This window comes from Equus asinus, chromosome 2 (genome assembly GCF_041296235.1).
Source record: "Equus asinus isolate D_3611 breed Donkey chromosome 2, EquAss-T2T_v2, whole genome shotgun sequence".
Taxonomy (NCBI): Eukaryota; Metazoa; Chordata; class Mammalia; order Perissodactyla; family Equidae; genus Equus; species Equus asinus.
Window position 1 is genome coordinate 138287324 of NC_091791.1, and position 21253 is coordinate 138308576.

General features: G+C 40.8%; 1 protein-coding gene across 6 annotated transcripts in view; it reads left to right on the forward strand.

Moving 5' to 3' along the window:
• Positions 1-21253, forward strand: part of RORA (RAR related orphan receptor A) — a 692777-nt gene that overhangs the window by 579297 nt on the left and 92227 nt on the right. The window contains exon 1 of one of the 6 annotated variants that reach the window (XM_044764780.2): positions 14589-14607. The exons of 3 other annotated variants lie outside the window; for them this stretch is intronic. In XM_044764780.2, coding sequence (XP_044620715.1) covers positions 14604-14607 — 4 coding nt within the window. In that variant the 5' untranslated portion in view covers positions 14589-14603. Of the gene's footprint in view, positions 1-14588; positions 14608-16111; positions 16319-21253 lie in introns of those variants that run through there. 2 more of the 6 variants (XM_044764781.2, XM_070500581.1) reach the window with 2 other exon arrangements.

A 21253-nucleotide genomic window follows, 5' to 3' on the forward strand; every position in this document is an offset into this window, starting at 1 on the left:
CACTTCTCTGGCCTGGCTGCCCAGTGGGTAGTCCCTGATTTGTGCCTTTCATCACACAACTATGGAGGCCCCTTTATGGGCAACCACTTTGGTGATAGGATAAGGATAGTGTATCCTGATTTCGTTTTTATCAACCTCTTCTGTGTCTTCTCATTTTTAGTTGAGATGCAGTGGTTTCTGTTATGGCAGATATTTTTATAAATGGCTTTGTCTCCAATCGTTGCAAATGATGAAAGGTAGGCTACCTCATTTCCATCTCATGGACTTTCCACAGATATATATTTATTGTCTCTTCCCAGAATGTGACTAAATGGTCAGAATATAGAATAGGAATGAGACCTTTAGGATTTTATTCCTCGTTCTATCAGCTTCTCTAGCTGAGACTTTAGATAAGTCGTTTAACCCACCTGAAATCCTTGCCATAAATGTTGCCATAAATATTTTGCCCCATTAAATATTTCACATGTTTTATTTCAAAAGCCCTAGCACCAAATAATAGAATTTTTTAAAGCTAATACAGTCTTTTCTAAACTAATTCAATATTTCATACCAAGCAAAGGGTGGTAACAGCAAAGTCCTGTGGGACAGAGATGCCAAATGAGTATTTCTTGAATGTGGAAGGAGGTTAGTTTTAGAATTAATCACAGGAACCACTCCCTTATGCTATTTGTGAACATGTGATACAGCCTGCCTGGACCTTCCCACTCCTACCTGAATGGATAAAATATTAAAGGTACAAGGGTCCAAGAAAAGTTTAAATAAATTAATGAAAAAGAGAGCCATAAAGAAAGAACAGACATGACTTCAAAATATATTCTTAACTTGTCATGCCAATGTCATGATGGGCACAGAGGTCCCTCTCAAACACTCTGTGTGTCCCTATCACACTGAAAGAACTAGAAACTATGAAACAACCATCGTAGGACCAGGTTTGTTTTATGCTCTGCAACATATGAGCTAGTTATCTGTAGATTGTCATGAGGTCCAATTAATTAACTATTAATTGGAGATTTCTTGGTGGCATATTGTTGAAGAGCCATGTAAATTATCTCTGTGGCAGGGATGAATAGATAATATAAAAATGTATCAACCGAAAGGAAGATATAATTAGTGACAAAAATCTTCTGGAAAGAATATGAGACAGCCTCATGTTTCACTTTCAAAAATCCTCCTGTGGACAACTTTCCTTACACTTACCAATCTGAGTTCCTCAGAATATAAATTCTTAAAGAACAGGAAGTCAGCTTTCAATATCTAGCATGCGGCGACATTTCTGGAGCGCTAGACTGAGAGTCAGAAACCCCGGTTGAAGTCTAGGCTCTGCCATTTGCAATGTGACCCGGCTAAGCTGGAAAACCTCTTTGAACTTCATTTTACCCCGTCTGCGAGTGAGAATAATATCCCTGCCTGTTGTCTCTCAGGGCGTTTGTAAGTGTCGAGGGGTAGCCTTTAAACTGCATTCTCGTTAACAACAACAACATAATAATAATAAATGTAATGCAATTTGGAAGTGGCCGTGATGATTTTCATACAAAAAGCCTTTTTCTGGAGCCCAGACAATAAGTAGAGTGAAAGCAACAAAAATGCAAAAGTATGGCCCAGGACATTGACAGCAGTGGCTTCCTCTTGTCTAGCCTGGAGCGGGGAGAATTCATCTCCGGATCTTGGGCTCCTGCATGGTAGAGACTGCACAGTGTGGATCTAGCCGGGCAGGTGTAGAGGCTGCAGTTTCCATGACTCTGATAAATTAACTAGTGTTCACGGATGTTTTGCAGCTGCCCTGGAAACAGGCTAGCAGTTTTGAAAAAAAATTGTTGCCGCCATGCAGAACGGGTTGGTATCGTACGTGCTTGCATAAAACGTACTTTTAATAACCTATCCTTTCACCTGCACTGAATGAAAACAACGCCAAGTTGTGCCTATGTTTTTCTTTCTTTTTGTTTCGCCCAATCAAACTTGCTTTCGCTGCTAACCTTTCTTTCTCCAGAATTCCGGCGGGTTAAACATTATTATATAAATAGCAATTGCCATTATATGAATAGTGAATATCTTAATATAATGATATATATTTAAACCTCAGCCCTGAACACTCATAATTCAAGCAAACATTTACAAAAACAGTGTGGATTTAAAAAGAGAAGGGGGTATTTGAACAGTTTTTATTTTATGGATATTTGGGCAGTATGAGAATTGACTGAAATACCAGTGTATAAAACTGTTATCCTACTATGGAAAGCTCTTTGTTTTTCCAACAGACATCAGAGTATTGCTGACTGAAACTGGAATAACTATGACCCTGATTGTAAGGTCTTAAGTCGTTAGGGTTCTTATTTGAGGTATGTGTACAAACGCTGCATTCACAGACATTGTTAGAAAAAGGGATATCCCAAATAAAATTAATTTTCTGCAGTTTATCTCTACAAGGGCCTTAACTACTTTACTTTATTTGGGGGTGGAGGATGCCTGTATATTGTTATTAAGTCAGTCCCTATTTTCTTTGGGTCCATAGGTTAATCTATTCTTAATGTTTCAAAGTCATTATAAACATTAACTCTTATGGTGTACACAGTATGGTGTAATGCAGGATGGCCTCAGCGTCTCTGCCAGTGTGGCTGTGCTTTGCCCCTACACTATGTGGCCCCACGCCACCACAGTTTTTGAGTTCTTATGTCTAACTTATATCCTTTTTTTCTCTTTTCCTTCAATATTTATTGTTTTTCCTTGCTCTTATGAGCAGAACTCTCTACTCCTTTCTGCTGTGCTTTTTTATATATTCTGTATACTGGAAAATCAGGTATCAAGGTTGTCAGTATTGCGTCTTACGTAAGAGTAAATAATCTCTGAGTGAATGCCAGAGGGATGTTTTTTTTTAAAGCACAGACACGAACTTTAGTTCTTGGAATTTTAGTGGTATCTTCGTGGATCTTTCTTTCTCCTTTCCTTCCTTTCTTCCTTCCTTCCTCCCTTCCTTCTTTTCTGTTTTCTTTTCTTCCATGTCCTATTTCATAAGGCTTTCAAATGAGAGATTTCTCATTATGAAAAGTATTATAGCAATTATTTATATTTTTTGATAGCAGTTCTAATTTAGTATTATTTAGGTAACGGTTTGCCTTCCGTTTGGATGTGCTGGAACCTGCATACCTTCTACTAGTCATAGTGACAATTTTTGGTGCATAAGCAAGGGTAGGACTTTTTTAACTTCCTTTTTCAAATATTGCACACAGTGATTTACCCACAGTCTGTTCCCAGAAAATATCTGATGATTAACTAAGATTTTAAAATAATTATCATGCGCAAGCTACATACAAATAAAACTTTCTAAGAACTATACTTGTCTTTCATGTTCTGGAAAATGCTTCTGTGCTTTTCACACCTTGGTTTAAAAAAAAATCAAGAAAGACCAAGTTGAGCATAAATGATAAAAAAAATTGTAAAGGAGCTGAAAATAGAACTCCTCATAGATGTGAATTCCAAGTACATTGCAGCTTTCCTATGGGGTTATTTTGTTGATGGAAGAATTTGTAGCTCGTAATTAGAAACCCTTTAATTCATTCATTCGTTCCAACAATAGCATTTATTGAATGCCTGCTGGGCCCCACCAGGGATGCACAAGCATATCAGACACAATCTCAGGAAACAGACATTTTGGCCAGAATTTGAAGGTTGCTGTGAGTCAGAGCCCAGCTGCCATATGTTAAAAGCATTCCCCCAGTTAAAGCTGAAAGCTTTAAAATGAAGCTTAACTTATTCTTAAACTAACCTTGATTCTATTAGAACGATCCCAACTATTTCATGTTCTGGGAAGAAATCTGGAGAAGTGGTGTCATAATGTTTTCCTGTTCCCTGACAAGTCATTCAGTAGCCCTGTCCAAGACCATTTAAAATAGCCTGGAAATAATCCGGAGTGATGGGCCTCTGTGGAAAACACTAGGAGGCTGCCTGTCGGCAAATGGTGTTTTAAACCCTAGGTTTAATTTAGACCTGTTGTTAGGTTCCTTATAAGAATTTATGTGTTTAAAAAATGTCATCTCAAGAAAAGTGAATATGAATATAATTTAGGAAACAATGAAAGTTTCATAGAAAATAATGATTATTGATTCTGAGGTTGTACCTTATCTCTTCTGCTTTGTAATCAAATACACAAAGTTTATATCTCTCCCTCCCTCCCCTTAGCTTGCTTTCTCAGTGAATCATCCTGTTTTCCATATACTAATGACCAATAATCTTAAATAGTGTCACTCAATCATATCTGATCATTGTAATTTTGTAAGGCAATCATGTGTTTAAATTCTGAGTGATGTAACCATCGCATTGTTTATGCAGCTTTTTTTCTGCTGTGTTTTAGCCTTTAGATTATTTTGTTAGCCTTAGTTACGCACGGGAGGATTGTGATAATTTTATAGAAATTATTGATTTTTATTTGAAGTCTTAAGAGATATCATAGATCTTAGTAAGAAAACACTTCAGGTAGAATCATGATGTGCTTATTAATTAAATTTAATTCTCTGTTTCTTCGGGAGTGTTTGAAAGAGAAAAGAAATCTTTCCAGAGAGTATGACCTCTAATTATGTTATTGAAGAATCACTTTTAAACATTCAGAAAATATTTTTGAGATGGAGTAGATAAATAAATCATCAATTCTTATGAAGACATGTTCATAGCATATAGCGTATATAACCTTTGATCCTGAAGAGTGTGGCTAGGTTGGTGGCATGACAAAACCATCTGCTTCTATAGTGAAACATTTTCGTAACTATCTGAGTTCCTTGAGGACATAAAAGCAAATACATGAAGAGTTGGTAGCATCTGCGTGGCTAAATAAACTCACTGTCTATACTGTTCATCAGTATATTTACATTAGTTAGAGACGTCTAGTTGTGGTTCATAAACCATTCCAGTCCAATGACTGTTGACTGTCAGCAGTGGGCTAGATACTAATGGTTTCCATGTTTATTGTCTGACTTTTGAGATTTTTAAAAATCTTGAAAGATAGATATTATTTTTCCATTTTTACAGGTGAGGAAACTGAGACTCAAGGAATATGTCACTTGTCACCAGTCACACAGCCACTAGGTATTAGAACTGGGATGGGAAACCGGATTTTCCAACTCCAATTTGAGCGTTTTCACCATACATGCTGTTTTCAAAGACGTATTCGTTTATTCAATAAATATTTATCCAACATCTGGTATACGCCAGGCACTGTGCTAAGCCTTAGCGCTACAAGAGATTTGAAGGTCAACAAGACAGACGTCTTCCTTACCTCTTAGAGTCTAAAGTCCAGTGAAGAAGACCGAAAAGGGAACAAATGATTACAAAAAATGGCTTACAGAAAGGGAAGAGCAGGATGCCAATGGGAGCCCAAAGCTCATCTGATGTAGGCCAGCAGTTTGACCAAGACCTCTGAAGGCAGTGACATTTAAACTGAGACTCTAGGATGGCAAAAATGATTGATAGCTAGAGAGAGAGAGAATTGATTCTCATTATCGGCAAATTCTGTATTTGCAAAGTTACTCACTAAAATTTATGTATAACCTCAAAATCAATGCTGGCTGCCATTCTCAGACTTGTGCAACCATAGAGTGTCCTGACACGCATTGCTAACTGAAATCTGATGAGACGATGCTCTCTGCTTTCTGTAAATGAGTGTCCTTAACACAGTCTATTTAGTGCCAAATTTTTCTAATCTTTGTGCTTTTTGTTGGTGATCTTGCTGTTTAAAATGGCCACCAAGCATAGTGCTGAAGTGCTGGCTAGTGGCCCTAAGTACAAGAAGGCTGTGATGTGCTTTACAGAGAAAATACATGTTAGATAAGCTTTGTTCAGTGCTGCTAGCTGCAAGTTCCACGTGAGTGAATCAACAGTATATATCAATTAGGGTGTCTTTAAACAGAAACACACAAAAGACAAGGTTATGTATTGATGGGTTGACAAAAATGTTCTGAGCACAGACTCACAGGAGCCTAACCCTATAATTTCCCTTAGGGGCAATGGTTCAGTATTCTCTAATTCAGTGATCTCAGTGACTTTATAGAACTTAACTACCTCAAATAACAAGAATTGACAATAGATAAATATCTGACAACACCAGGTGCTGGTGAAGATATGGAGCAACTGGAACTCTGATACATGGCTAGTAAGAATGCAAAATGGCACAGCTACTCTGAAAAACCATTTGGCATTTCTTATAGTTAAACTTCTACATTCCATATAATCTAGCAATCCCATGCCTAGATATTTACCCAAGAAAAATAAAAACATGGGTTCATGCAAAAACCTGTCATAGCAGCTTTATTTGTGAGTGCTAAAAAATGGAAACGACCTAAATGTCCTTCAATTAGGGAATGAATAAACTGTGGAATGGAACATTACTCAACAATAGAAAGTAACAAATTATTGACATGCTCAACAACATGGGATGTATGTGAAATGCATTATACTGTGTGGAAGAAACAAGAGTCAAAAGGCTACATAACATATTATTTCATTTAAATGATATTCTTTTTTTAAATTTTTAAAAAAATTTTTCCTTCTTCTCCCCAAAGCCCCCTAGTACGTAGTTGTATATTTTTTCAGTTGTAGGTCCTTCCAGTTGTGGCACATGGGACGCCGCCTCAGCATGGTCCGATGAACAGCACCAGGTCCACGCCCAGGATCCAAATCAGTGAAACCCTGGGCTACCAAAGCAGAGCGCGCGAACTTAACCACTCGGCCACTGGGCCGGCCCCTAAATGATATTCTTTAAAGGCAAAACGATAGGGATAGAAAACAGATCTGTGGTTTCCAGGGTTTGGGAAAGGGAGTAGGTTGGCTACAGCGGGGCACAGAGGAATTTGGCAGGAGAGGGAGGTGGAAGTGTCCCACATCTTGATTGTGTTGGTGGCTATGCAATTAAATACCTTTGTCAAAACTCAGAGAACTGTACACTAAAAGTGAGTTTTACTATATATTTACTGCATATTTTACTATGTTTTTGATACAAATATAAAATATAATTTATTACATGTAAATATTTTAATCAGAAGTGAAAAAATCTGAGACCTAAAGGATGAATCAAAATACAATTCTTCTAGTTTGCCAGAGTAATATCAGAAAGTACCATTAGAGGCCGGCCCGGTGGCGCAGCCGTTAAGTGTGCACATTCTGCTTCGGCGGCCCGGGGTTCACCGGTTCGCATCCCGGGTGCGGACATGGCACGGCTTGGCAAGCCATGCTGTGGTAGGCATCCCATGTATAAAGTAAAGGAAGATGAGCACGGATGTTAGCTCAGGGCCAGTCTTTTTCAGCAAAAAGAGGAGGATTGGCAGCAAATGTTAGCTTAGGGCCAATCTTCCTCAAAAAAAAGTACCATTAAAACAGAGAGTACTCTTGTATTTTACTATCATTTTAGTTGATAAAATGCTGTTAGTATAAAATAAACACTATGTAGTAATTTATGTTGCACTATGAATTGAGCGGTGAATGCTATAAACATATAAAACATGCTTTCTTTTCTCTTATTTTGTAATGCTTAAATTTAACGTAGTTCTTACCGGTTTACAGGAAACAGTTTCTTACTGGTTTTTTGACAAGTGGCAAAATCTACAAATGATACCGTAATTCTAATATACGCATTATTTAAGAGGACAGAACTTTTTCTGATTTGAATTACCCAGTTAAATGACATTTTGACTTTCGGATATTAGAGAAAACGAGACAACAGAAAAAATATGATAATATCACATATCTTGCTTATACATACGATTTTTAATGATAGGCAACTGTCAGACAGTTTAGCTGCTTGTGTCCTTGGAAGCAGGAAGCCCTCCCACATGACCTCTTTGAGTGTCTACCAATTCTGCTGTTTCCATTTTTTATTCTTCCTTGTCTGTAATGGCTTGGCCACATTACCTTTGTTATATTTCAAGGAGCAAAGATGTTGTAAATCAAATCACCGTTACATTCTAGTTTATGAAAGTCAGTTTCACCGTACAATATGTACCTAGCCTTTGGACTAATGGGCAAGTTGGGTTTTCTGATGCTATCATTGTACTTAAGCCTTCACAACAAATTCAATAATGCATATCAACAGTTTCTCAGTAATATGTACCGTTGCTTACATAAACAAGTCACTCTTTCTCATTTGTATCATGACATTTTAAAAATTACTTTATCTATATTTTACTTAAGATGTGTTGTCAAAACATCTCAAGGCTGTGTGTGTACTACGTTTTTGTCTGAATAAGAAGGCCTTGGGTGACTATAGTCACCTAGTAAATGTAGGCAGCCGTCTATTCAAAGCGCATTGAAAATTAAGTGGCTCTGCTTAAAGTTATTATATTATCAAAGTCTTTTGTTGAACGATTAAAATAGTTGAAGGAAATGCTACATCACATGACATGTTGTAAAAACTGTTTATGAAAAGAGCAGCAGCGATATGATTCGGAAAAGTAAATATCTCTATCTTGTGCTTTTTCTATAGAATAGCATGAACTACGAAATTATGATTTTTTATGTTTTTTTAACAGGTCTGTTATTTTGTCTGGAGTCTTTTAGAAATGCAGCCTTAGCTTTTGTAATTTTTCCTTTCCTTGTAGTCCTATCTAACCTTCCATTACCAATATTTAGAGTTGTTTAATTATTGCCAAAGTAGGAAAGAATTCCCCCTGAGTTAATTTAATGTGTAGCAAGTGTTCCTTAAATGTACAAATGACAACGTTGTTTTCAAACAAGATAATTACAACCATGTACAGTATGTTTCTTCATTAGTAAGTAATTAAATAATTTACGAAATTGTGCAATAATTCACAATGACACATGCTAACCCTGCTCAAGTACAGGAGCTAGTGAGAAAAGAATTTCTTGCACACATGCTTAACATTTATTAGAATGGTAATTTTTGATTCCTGAAGAAGTCAGCTTGCCATTTTCAAAATACTGAGTAGGAAAAATTAATACAATTTTTGAGAGTTGTAGTGTAGCAGTTGAGCGCACACCCTAAAATCGTTTACACGGGTTGTTCTTATGCTTCCACCACCTACTAGCCTTGTGTTCTTGGACGAGTTCCATAATTTTTCCATGCCTCCACTTCCTCATTTGTAAAAAAGAAAGTTTTGGGTGAATTAAATGTTAAAAAGAGCATAAATAAGTGCCTGCCACAGAGAAAGTCCCAAGGAATTGTTAACCAATAGAGAGGTAAAAGCAGCAATAGCAGCACTGTCGTAAAATTATTGGAAAGCCGTCCGGATTTTGGATAATTATCCTTAGGGACACAAGGTTTAACTGGATACCCAAAATCTAACGTGAACTTTGGAGTCTCTGAATGGAACGCCTAGTTTAATCTTCCTCCATCTTACAAAATGTAGGAATAATTTTTAATTCAAGAGAAGAGTATTGGTTATTTTTTTAAATGCGAATCTAACATATTGGGAAGAATTTAGCATTTTTTATTAAAACAGAAAGACACACACAAGTGTACTCACAGCATACTTCCCCAGTGCAGAACTGGACATAAGTGATAGGTGCACTTCTGAGAGCAGAAAATAGACTTCTGATCAGACACTGTCAGCCCAGTGAATCCCATCCTATGAGCTGGAGCTTAAATATGAGCATCAAAACCACTATTGACATATGGCACAACTGTCTGAAATGTCAATAGTTATAAAATGAGTATTTCATAATGCAGAATAATTGATTACTTTGCTTGACTGAACAGAAACATATTTTCTCTGTGAAAGCAAAATAATGCCAGCATTTGCTCCTGGAACGCTCCTAGCTGCGAGACTCAGATTTCCCAATGAAGCCCACGGTACTCTGCAGTCCTTGATCATGCATGACAAAAATAGGGAAAACCATCTGTAACTGCTTATCTTTTCTCCATTATTTGAAAATATATATTTAAGATAGTTCTTAAAAAATAAAATATGGCCTATATACAAAGCATTTATATTAATAGAACTGTCTCAAATAATTTTCAGAACTGAAATGGATGAGATACAAAATCAAATAACATTCAATTTATCTTGTTCATCCTAAAATGCTCTGTTTAGCTTTTCACTCTGATGAAATAACACCCATCTCCAGTTTTATTCTTCCTCGGTGTGCTGTGATGTGGAACTCTTTTGCTCTGTGTGTTTTATTAAGTGTAATTTAACTTTATGACTATCAAACCAACTATTAATCCTTACAATAAGACTATGAAATAGGCAAGCTGCAAAGAGATTTATTTTTTAAAGCCCAATTCCCTTCTTCTGCCCTCAATTATTTTTTCAAAACTCATTCTCTGAAGGTGAATAGTTTGCAAAGCTCTGCGCTAGGCACTTTGAGGGAAAGCAGAAGAAATACAGTAGCTACAACCTACGTTTTGAGCTCTCTCCCCCCCTTGTCTATATGTACCTTGTGTTACTATAAACCTTCACTACTAGCTGCTCCTTAAGTAAGAAATGCATTTTCTGTCTCTTTACTTTTACCTGCGTTCTGCCCTCCTTCTAAGATGCCCTTTATTCCTTTTTCTGTCCACTGTGATTCTGTTTGTCCTTCAAGATCTAGTTCAAGTGGTACCTCCACCACGAAGTCCTTCTTCTCGTAAAGTTTAACCCTGCACAAAGTAACATCTCTTACTCTTGGCTTACATTGCATCTTATATCTGAAACACTTGGAGTGTGTCACACATTCTGCCTTACATTGTAAGCATTGCGTTCATTTCCCACTGGATTGCAACCTCCTTGAGGGAAGGTCTGATGTCTCAATCCTTTGCTTTCCCTCTCCATGTGCTAGCACAGTGTAATGCGTAGATGTTTATCATGGTTCATTGGATGGTAGCTTGCACTCTTATAGGAAATAAGACACAAAAAAGAGAGACCATGAGGCCTCTTAGGTCATGAGGTAATTTAATTTTTATTCATCTTTGTATGCCCAATACTTACCAGGTACTTAATAAATGCCTGTTTTGTACACACACATACATCATTTCAGTATTGTAGAAAGCTTAGCAAAAGTGCATACGGGTAGTCATTTCGACATGTCTTTATTAAGGTCAATAACTTATGCCAGGCACAGGCTCTGTGTGTATAACAATGAAGGGGTTGTTGGGGATGGTGATGATATTTCCAGTTATAAATGCTACTAAGAGATAAACACTCTGTCTTTTCTTTAAATTGTTTAATTTAATCCTCCCAGTGGACCTGCAAGGCCCTACTATCCTTATTTCGCATATGAGGAAGCAGAGGTTTGGTCAGGATCACTCAGCTAGTGAGCAGGATGAAGGCTGGTTTTGAGCCCAGCTCTGTCTAATCCCAGAGCTCATTCTACCACACCATGGAGTTCTGGGAAACAAAGAAGGCTCCTTGGAGAAGTAAGTGGACATGGTGCAGCGGAGAGAAAGGGATGAATGTGTGCTGAGAAGTGGATGGGACAGGATCCTGAAAGTAGTCGTGGGATGTTTGAGTTGCAGAAGCTCTTTGAGATCTCTTCCTGTTCCCTCCTTCTACAGGTAGGAGACCTGATGTCCAGAGAGCTGAAATGACTTGCCCAGGGTGACATAAAAAGCTAGTGGCTAGTAAGAAACTGGAACCCAGGGCTCTAGCTTCTGAGTTTGCTTCTATTTCTTATATTCCTTTAACTAGAAAATCATCATTTCCTGAATGGCCTGTTCCCCTGCCAGCCGTAGGAGTTGGGTGAGGATCCCCACGGGAACACAGGGGATGGAGTTCCCTCTGATGCTCATCTCCTTCCTTGCTGCCTTGGCAGGTGTGTGTGTGTAGTGAGGCACCAGCTACCTACCTATTCTGTGGAGGTTGCTCAGGTCTGTGTGCCTGTGAACTTCACCCTTTCCTTCATTGTGAGGGTTACAAAACATCTTCCAGTTCTTGAATTTCCTAATAGATGTATGAGGCATGTGGTTCCAGAAATCCCAGAATCCCTTCACCATTGTCTCAATCCAGTCAAATCTTTCACCTCCAACATCCCATTAGACTCAGCCACACTAATGATTTGCAGCCATCTATCAACTGTAAGAGGCAAAGTGCTGTGCAAACATCTTTTCAATGGAGACGCTGCCTTCCCTTAGGAATGTTCAAACTGACTCAGGGAACTGACTTCTCTGGAGAGCTCTCGGAACCAAAGTCAGCTGATTAGTGAGTTTCTCAAGATCAGGGCTGCTGTCTTGTTCTTGCTTGATTCTCCAGTCCAGTGCCAGGCACATAATAGGTATTCAGGAAAAGTGGTTGATAATGTGAAACATGTATGTGGGTATGTGTGTGTATAAAATTAAAGATGTCTCTCACCATCAAAATATAGTTTATTTCATCATTTTCATGGACTGTGTACATGCAAACATACATGTACATTTAAATCTATATCTATATTTGTTTTAAAATCATAACTAAGAGAGATAAGCTATATTAATCTGCTCATCTCCTCCCCTTTAACACTCATAATAGAGGGGCCCTCTGTCACCTTTGGTTTCCAGGTCTCACCAGTATTATTCCATCTATAAATGTCCCTTTATGAGACACTGGCTCCTTCTAGACTCAAGACTAAGCAAGGCTGTGATCTGTTATAGGTAAGTTTGTGCCTTCTAGGTAGCTTCCCCAGTAGTCTTGCTTAGAATTATCTGGGTTGACCCTGTCTGGTCTGTAGGAGACCTAGTCCCCTGGCTCTATGTTGGCCAGAATGGCCCAACTCCTACAGATCGCAGTGCAGTGGTGGCTAAGGATTCAGTTGAATCAAGCTGCCTAGGACCACATTAACCTTTCACTGATCCCTTCCTTGTTCAGCTAGAAAGAAATTAATTGAATTAGCAAGCTGCCATACACTGGAGAGAGAGAATCAGGGCCCAGGTGAGATAGAACCGCCAAGCCAAAATGCTCTCTGTCATGTGCATCAGCAAACTTTGAAATCATCTTTGTACTAGCAGCCACTTGCCAACTCCAGATAATTTGTTGATCCATTGGTTTGCCATTCTCCGCAACAGAACTATGGTGCGATTCAGGGTGGTATGGCATGAGATCAAATCCTGTTTGGTGGCAAACCAAATATGCTCTCATAAAACCAAGTATCATTTTTTAATTTAATCTCTGAAAATGGGGAGATTGGCACCCGTTTACTGATTATACTACAGTCCAGACCCCTGCAGAAATACAGCAGGCTTTTCTTATAGGCATTTTGGAACAACCTGGCACCAGAAGTGTCTCCCCACTTCCTTGCTAAGTGACAGGTCAAATGTGAACACCAGAACACAGTGATCGTGTCTAGAGCACTCTAGACACTGAGTTGAAATGCATGTATTTACAAGTATGCGGTATGCCTTCTTTTTCTGGGATTGGCCAACAGAAACATTTGAGTCAGGAAGTAATGTATAACATAATCCCTTTCATGGTAAAGAATTCCCATCTTGTTTAATTATCTTCATGTAAGCAATATTCTTTTTCTTTTTTTCTTCAGAACACTTGGTAAAAATTTTAAAAATGGAAAGAGTATATTAGTTAACACTGTTTTCTCCCATAGTAGGTCCTCCATAAGCATTTGTTGAATATAATCCAAATAATTATTCCTACACTTTAATATACAGTTGGTAAAAGTTTGCACTGAAACATGCATCATTTATGGCTCCCATTTGGTAGTACTGAAGGGAGAGATGGATCCTTTCATTCATGGCTGATTTATTTGGTTGAGGATTTATAATTCCTTAGAAAATTTGTATTTCAAGAGTGTTTTTTTTAAAGCCTCTCGTTTTTACTTTCAAAATTTTACAGGAGCTTTGTGTTAATATAAAGAACAATAATATACCCTGGGTTAAAAGCTGAAGACAGTTAATACAGGCATGTATTACAAATAGCATCTAGCTACACAGAAAGGCTAAGACTTAATATCTGAAACTCCATTGCTCATTAGTTGTAGCATGAGAATGAAACACATTTCTAAAGGGCAAGGTCAGTATTGCATTATCCTGGAAATGTCTTTGTTGAATAAATGTGTAAATATTTCAAACAAGTATTATGAGATTATATTTCTGTTGGGGACATATCTATAGGCTAGATGATTCTACTACTTGTAATTGCAGGAGCACCTGTCACGTTACCTGTCTTTCACGATTACCGATTTCATTTGAAATGGTCTGGAAATAAATACCGATTACTAGTAATGTAAGACTATTTGCCTTGGAGTCCGACGTCTGACAGGCAGGCTAGAGCTAATGGATTTGGTCATTTTCAAAGGTGTGTTTTCGAAGGCAGGGTACTGTTTCAAAATAACATTGTGAATTTTCAGAATTGGATATCTGGGTTCATTTGCAACGAGTGCGGAAGAACATACCTATAAGCAAGCAGTCTCTGATGTTTTCCCATCCTTTAATAGTATGAAGGAAAGAAAATTGAACCTCGGACCTACCTACAGGACAGCTTGGCATTACCCTTCCTTGTTCGAGTTGTTAGGACGAGGGAAATCAGGAACCGAATATGAATGACGATGTCAGTGTAATCGAGGGGCGTTGCCTCATTGGGAGATGCAGTTGCATCATGGGAACGTGGTGTGATTTAATTTCATAATTGTAAACATCTCAGTGGATATGGTTGATGCATCTGAAACTCTTGTCCACTTTGCTATGGCTGGACAGAAGAGTCAACATGGGTAGGTCTTGGCTTCACACTTTCATAATTTCTTTTCTTATTTTTGTGGTTTTATTTGGAAAAAATTCTAAAGGAAAAAAACTGTGCTTGGATGACTATAGTTGAAATCATACTTTTATAAAGCTACGGCTTGATTTAAGGTACGATTAATTATTTTGACCCTCTAAATCAGAGCACTGTATAAATTTTGTCTTGGAGGGTGGTGGGGAGCATATGAATCCCAGGTTTCAAAGTGCTGCTTGTCTGCGTGTGTTTTAAATTATGGCCCAACTCAGGGGCAAGAACAACTCAGTTATATGGGGGAAAAAATGCTGGGACTCTCCTTGTTTAATCACCACGAATGCAACAACTAATAACTAACTAATATTTTAAGTTGTAAATGGAAACATAGACCATCAGAAAAGAAAGCATAATTGAAATGGCACGAAGGAACAGTAGTAGGTACAAAAAGTTGGCTTTTGAGAATTTTTCTGTTATGCTCAATACTATAGACATGCCTGCCGAAATTTTAAATAATGCAGACTCTGGGTATGTAGCATTTGAAATTCAAAGTAGAGAGATTCATCTGATGATAATATCATGATTTCAGTTTCCAGGAGGCCAGTGGACAGAATTAAGCTTCAAAGTTTGGAGGGAATTAAGTCTTCATTTCGAGTTAAAATTCACAAAGTTGACCCTCAGAGGTCTTTTATTTCCTGTCCAAAGTACCACAACGTCTCGTTTTTAGGGGGTGAAAACCAGGGCCTTTTCCACTTGTAGATGGGTTCTCTGTAGAGAATGCTGGATATGGAAGAGCCTGGGAATTTAATGCCTCACATCGGCTGGCGATTGGAGTTCATTTAGGGGATTCACCTACAGTTTTCTTCTTCTTCTAGGTATCTGTGGTCCTGGGGGAAGGGAAGGTGTAACCCAGGACCTTAGGTGTTGGCGTGATGAGGGTTCCCCACGTCTGCATGGGCCGAGTTCCCCCTGCCCAGGCCGAGTCTCTCGGGAAAGATTTGGGAGGCGCTTACTCCATTCCCCGGAACGGTCCGGATGGCTGCAATGTCCACGGCCCTGAGGAGGGCTCTCCCATCCGAATAGAGCTGGGGCGCTCTGGGAAATGGGAAACGAGGGTGACTGCAGCCCCCCAAACCAAACCCCTCTTTTCCGCCAACGAGTTGGCACATTTATCACTCCTGGGGGCTCCTGGAAGGGTGCGAAAAAGTGGCATCAGGTTGCTCCCCTCTTGCCCCCGAGGGTGGCAGAGAAAGTAGACGCGCGTTCCGCGGGGCGCTGCGTGCAGACGGCGCCCCGGCGGCCACAGGTGCTGGAGAAGGCTGGGGGCCGGGCGCGAGCCGGGGGCGCGAGAGGGCAGCGCGGGGCCGGGGGGCGCCGCGGAGCCGCCGCCGCTCACCTGCCCGCGGGGGCGGGGCGGGGCGCGGTGCTGGGTGCGCCTGCCTCCCGCCTCCCGCCTCCCGCCTCCCGCCCGGGGAGGAAGCGGAGGGGCGCGGTGTAAACAGAGCGGCGGCCGTGATGTCAGCCGGTCACATGGAGCCTCTTATGGCTCGGGATGGCTCTCGGCGGGCGGGCAGCTGCGGCAGCTGCTGCTGTGGCTCGGGCGACGGCGGCGCGGCGGCGGCAGAGGGGGCTCCGGGGTCGGACCATCCGCTCTCCCTGCGCTCTCCGCACCGCGGCTTAAATGATGTATTTTGTGATCGCAGCGATGAAAGGTGAGCCCGGGCGCCCCGCCGGGGCCGGGTGGGCTGGCTGCTCCGGGGGGCGGGGAGGCGGGAGCACAGGGGGAGGGGTGGGCGCGCCTGCCCGAGCGCACGTACTGCCCCGGGCTGGGCGCGGGAGCCCCGCCAGGGCCTTCTGGGCCACCGCAGCGGCGCCACCTGAGCCCGGCCGCGGGATCTGCCTGCCTCCTGTTGGGGGCATAGGCGCACGGGCTGGATCCCCCTCTTCCGCCCCCTCCGGCTCCTGTCAGTCGCCCAGGTCCGCCTGGCACCCAGCGAGGCTCCCGGAAGAAAGTTTGCCAGGAGTCTCCGCGCTTCTAGAAGGGAGGGGGGGTTCTGGGGAGTTCGGAGGAAGCCGGGGGCGCCCGCGGCCGGTCCTCAGGGCCCGCACACCGGACAGCTCCGGCCTACGTAGGGAAGGCGCTGCGGTCGGGCCGGGCCGGGCCGGGCCGTGCGTGCGCGCGGACGCGATGTCATCCCTGGGGACTGGTCAGTGCCCCAGGCCTTGCGCCCTCCCCCCTTGGCGGCCCGGCAGCCCGGAGCGCCCGAGCGGCTGCTGGCCGGGAAAGTGGGGCCGGTCCGCGCTGCGTCCCGCCGCGGCCACTTCCGAAAGCGCCCGGGCCGAGCAAGAAGGGTTTCTCGAGCGTGCCAAGACTCCCTGGGCAGCTGCCCGCAGCCGCAGCGTACCCCCACTTGATACTTTGGGTTGTGGATGGATGTGCGGAGGCAACTTGTCTGCCCACAGGATTTGCGGGCAGCGGTGGAGGTTAGATGGCGGGGAGGGCCGACGGGCGCGGGTTAGTCGCGGCCAAGCCTCCCACCCGGCCTTACACCCTGATCAGAATTCCTTAGCCAGGCTGGTGGCTAGATCGCAGGGGGGACTGGCTGAAGAGAGGACTGGCTCCGGGTCCTCCTAGGTGAGGAGGAAAGAAACCATGGCAAGTCAGGGAAGTTTCTAAGGGGAAAGCCAAAGTTTGGAGGTGTGCAGGAAGTCGCCTCTGCGGCCCGGAGAAACCGAGACCAGCAAACAGCCCCGGAGAAACTCAGCCCGCTGCCCGCTTGTGCGCCAGCAGGTTCCTCCGTAGATAATCTGCCGAGCGGCTTCGCAGACCCGGCCTCTGGGAGTGGGGATTTAGAGCCCCATCTGTTTGCGGCTGACGGGGCTCCCCTAATGCGCAGCATTTTTACAGACCGAGGCTGTCCTGCGGCATCTGCCTATCCGTGCGGGCGCCGGGCGCTCGTTAAACGTTTGCTAGGTTGAGGGTTTTTTGCAATCCAGGATGAAGGACACCAATTCGGTGTCTGCGCTGGGTGTACTTTCGGATCACCGAGCTTTGCCTTTCTTCACTAGAGATTGGGTGGCATCTCTTTGATTAATTATTAACAAGCCGAAACGTACTGGACGCTAAGATGAGCTGCTTGAGATGAAAATCTTTGTATACGACGTACCCACAGCAAATTTCCATCTTTTCCCCTGTGGCTTGCGGGAAATGGAATTTAATTATTTTTAGAATATGCCACTGTTAAAGTTAAAGGAGAGGAAACCTTGTCATCCGCGTTCTTAAGCACTTAAAATCATTTTGGAAAGAAAAAAGTGTTAAGATTTTCTTACCGACTTCTTATGTAAAAGAAATCTACGCTCCTCCCCTCCCCCTCAAAAAACTTTTATTTCCTGTATTTCATTAATCCTTAAAACGACTCAAAGAGCCTTTGTAGTTGAGACATTTTCTTCCATTTTTTTCTTTAAATTATGATATAGATTTTCCTGTTTGGGAGGTGCCAGTGCTGGTTTTTATCCATTTTTATTTAATATAATTTGCGTTGATGACGGGACGGATGAGAAGCTGAGACTATTTCCCCTAATGAACGGTGACCACCAAACAATTAATAAGGAAAGTATATTTTACTACTTTAATGTAATTTTGATGTTTCCAAGTACGCACGCTTTTGCTTTTGTAGTTCCAGTACAAAGTGAAGTTCCATACTATCCCTTCTTAATATAATCATGAGAATCATACCACCACCGCGTCCCCCCAAAGCTGTAGCCCACACATTTGTCTTGGAGTGACCTCTGGCTGTCAGTAGATAATAGATTCATAGTATTGTGTTTTGAGAAAAGTAGCTCACAAGTACTGGTAATGCAGTTTTTCTGTACGCCTGAGAGACAGAGAGAGAAATAGAATGCATCAAGACAATTAGAATATTTCATTCCCAATATCATAATATCTTGTGTTTTAATGGGATTGTCTTGCTTTGGTGCAAATTTAAACTGGAGAAAAATAGTTTGTGGGGAAATTAGGAATGCCGTAAATGTTTCCATATCAGATTTAAGCGGAAAAAACTGGCCCCAAATCATATTAAATACTTCCCTACTGCCTCTCAGTTTTAATAGTTAAATTGGTTCCATATGTAAGAGAGTTTGTATAATTAGATTTTTCATGCAAAACAGAAACACTCTTTACGATATAGCTTTTTGGTATGTGTATGCATATGGACGGGGGAGGAGAGAACAAGCCACCATAAAAGAGAAACATTCTCTTTGTTGGCTGATTTACTGATGTTTTTTACATCAGTAAATCAGGCCTTTTGAACTCACAAAAGAAGAAAATCCTTCTCTGCGTTAGTTGTCAAATAAGTTTAGGCTTAAAGTGGTTTCATCCTTAGAAGTAATAAATCTTCATTTGAGCAACTTTAGTCTCATCCTTCAGTTTTGTTTTTGTTTAATTAACAACAAAATTCCAATACCATTTGGATTGCTTCTTGGGCAAACGGAGAGAGCCAGCGATAACATTTATAATTAGGGGAGCGCTTGTTCTGCTCATCATAAAAGTGCGTTGGCCAAATGTCAGGCGGCCACCGAGTCCTGAAAGGAAATGCAAGCGCTTCGTCAGTTTCACTCGATTATACATCCCTTTGCTTCATATGAGTGCTCAGCCTCTGTTCATGTAAATGCAGTTATGAGAGTGAAGGGAGCTTAAAGGAAATTCTGGCCCATAATAGATTCTTCCCCCAGCACAATTCATGTGCAAAAACACAAGACACCTTACCACTTTGAAAATACTGTATATGCTGGTGATTAGTAGTATTTCCAAATCTACTGAATGTGATTTATAGTTTTGAAGAATTTGGCCTTTCTTTTAACCAAATGAAATTTGAATTTTACACCTGGTCTTATTTTAAGCCCCGTGTCAGTTGTATCCCTTAGCTGGGATTTTTGTCCCATTTTTGTGAGCTTTGACAGGTAGGAGAGGGAGAGGGTGATGGCTGGACCTTGACAAGAGAAAACCCAAATGGCTGCTCCGCTGAGCAGAGTGCTTATTGGGCAAGGAAGGGTCAATTCTTTTCAAGACAAAGGGGATCTCTGAATCCATGTGTCCGTGGGAGGAGGATGGGGGGCTCGGACCCTCTGTGAAGTAGAGAATATTTGAAAAGCACCATTTTCATGATCAACCTCTTGATTTTATATATTTCAGTCACATCACTTGAAATGCAAAGCCGTATCATACTCAAGTAAACCACTTTGCCCTCAATTTGAATTGAGTACCATACAATTTCTTTAATGCTGCCCAGTTGTAAAATAATACAATTTCTAAATAGAAATAGTCCTTTAAATATCTATATAAATATATATAGATATATAGATACTTAAATCTTAGGGTTTTTAAATATCTACGAGATGTATATCTACTAGATATATGGGTAAATATATTAATAGTTCTTTATATCTACTAGATATATCAGTAAATATATTAATAGTTCTCTCTAGACTCCTTTTTCCCCCACCTTTCCCTCCCAGCCAAGTGAATCATGATAAAATGGATGAGATCAGCAAGGAGATAATTGCAAAGAACCTGCAATTGCACCCAGCCACTTTGTAATTTGCTCCGGGGAGCCTAAGAAAATAATATTTACAAATGACCATTTACTGGGAGAAAAAGTTACTGGATGGATGGATTGATTGATTGATTGATCAATAAATAGACAGATCTGCAGAGGTAGAGTTGGAGTTCAGTTTTTTTAGAATTCTCTTGAATTATTTTAGTGATCAATAAAACCCCTTGTATGGAGGGAATCTTCTAGGAATACTTTGTCTTAGAAATCTTTTCTGCTTGCATTCTAAATATTCACAGTTCTTATTAATAAGAAATCAAAGCTGCCTTAACCTATATATTTCATATTTAGTAATTTTAAAAACCATATTTAGATGCTCAGAATCAATAGCTACACCGTGTTTATGTTTCTCTGCTTAAAAAAATAATAATAATAATTTGGAGCGATCCACCAGTGACAACACAAGTGTGAACTGACATTTGATGTTATCTCAAAAGCCACATATTGACCCTTTCAGGAATGATTTACAAGTTCTTTCTCCCCCTCCAGCTCCTCTGCTGAGGATACCTCCCTTCGACCCCAGCCTTTGAGTCATGGACTTAGAGATTCGTAATCAGAGCCTTTTGTATCTGTCAGTATTGTGTGTGACATGATGGAACCTGGTTTTTCTGTAAATTGTCAGACTGCTATGTCCAGAGATAAGAGGTCTAAATAGAGAGTTAATAGCTTATATTCGCCAATGGGCAAAATGTAAGAAAGCAGTTAAAATCTTTTGTTTCTGGATTTTCTTTTTTAAGTGATGTTTGTCAGCCTTCATCATATTATAAGGAGATGATGTGATAACTTTAAAATCTTTGCTCCCTAGAGTATAAAAATTAGGTTTGATATTCCTTAGGTTTGCCAGTGATTTGAGTTTTTGCTTTTGATTTCATTGCCTCTGAAATTTACTAGGCATTTCGTACATAGAGGACTCATGTTAATCTATATTTATTTTGTGCTTTATGAATCACAAACATTCTTATCTCATTTAATCCTCCCCGGAAAGTCGTTGATACTGACATGATATTTAGTGGAAGAAAATGAGGCTCACAGAGGTTA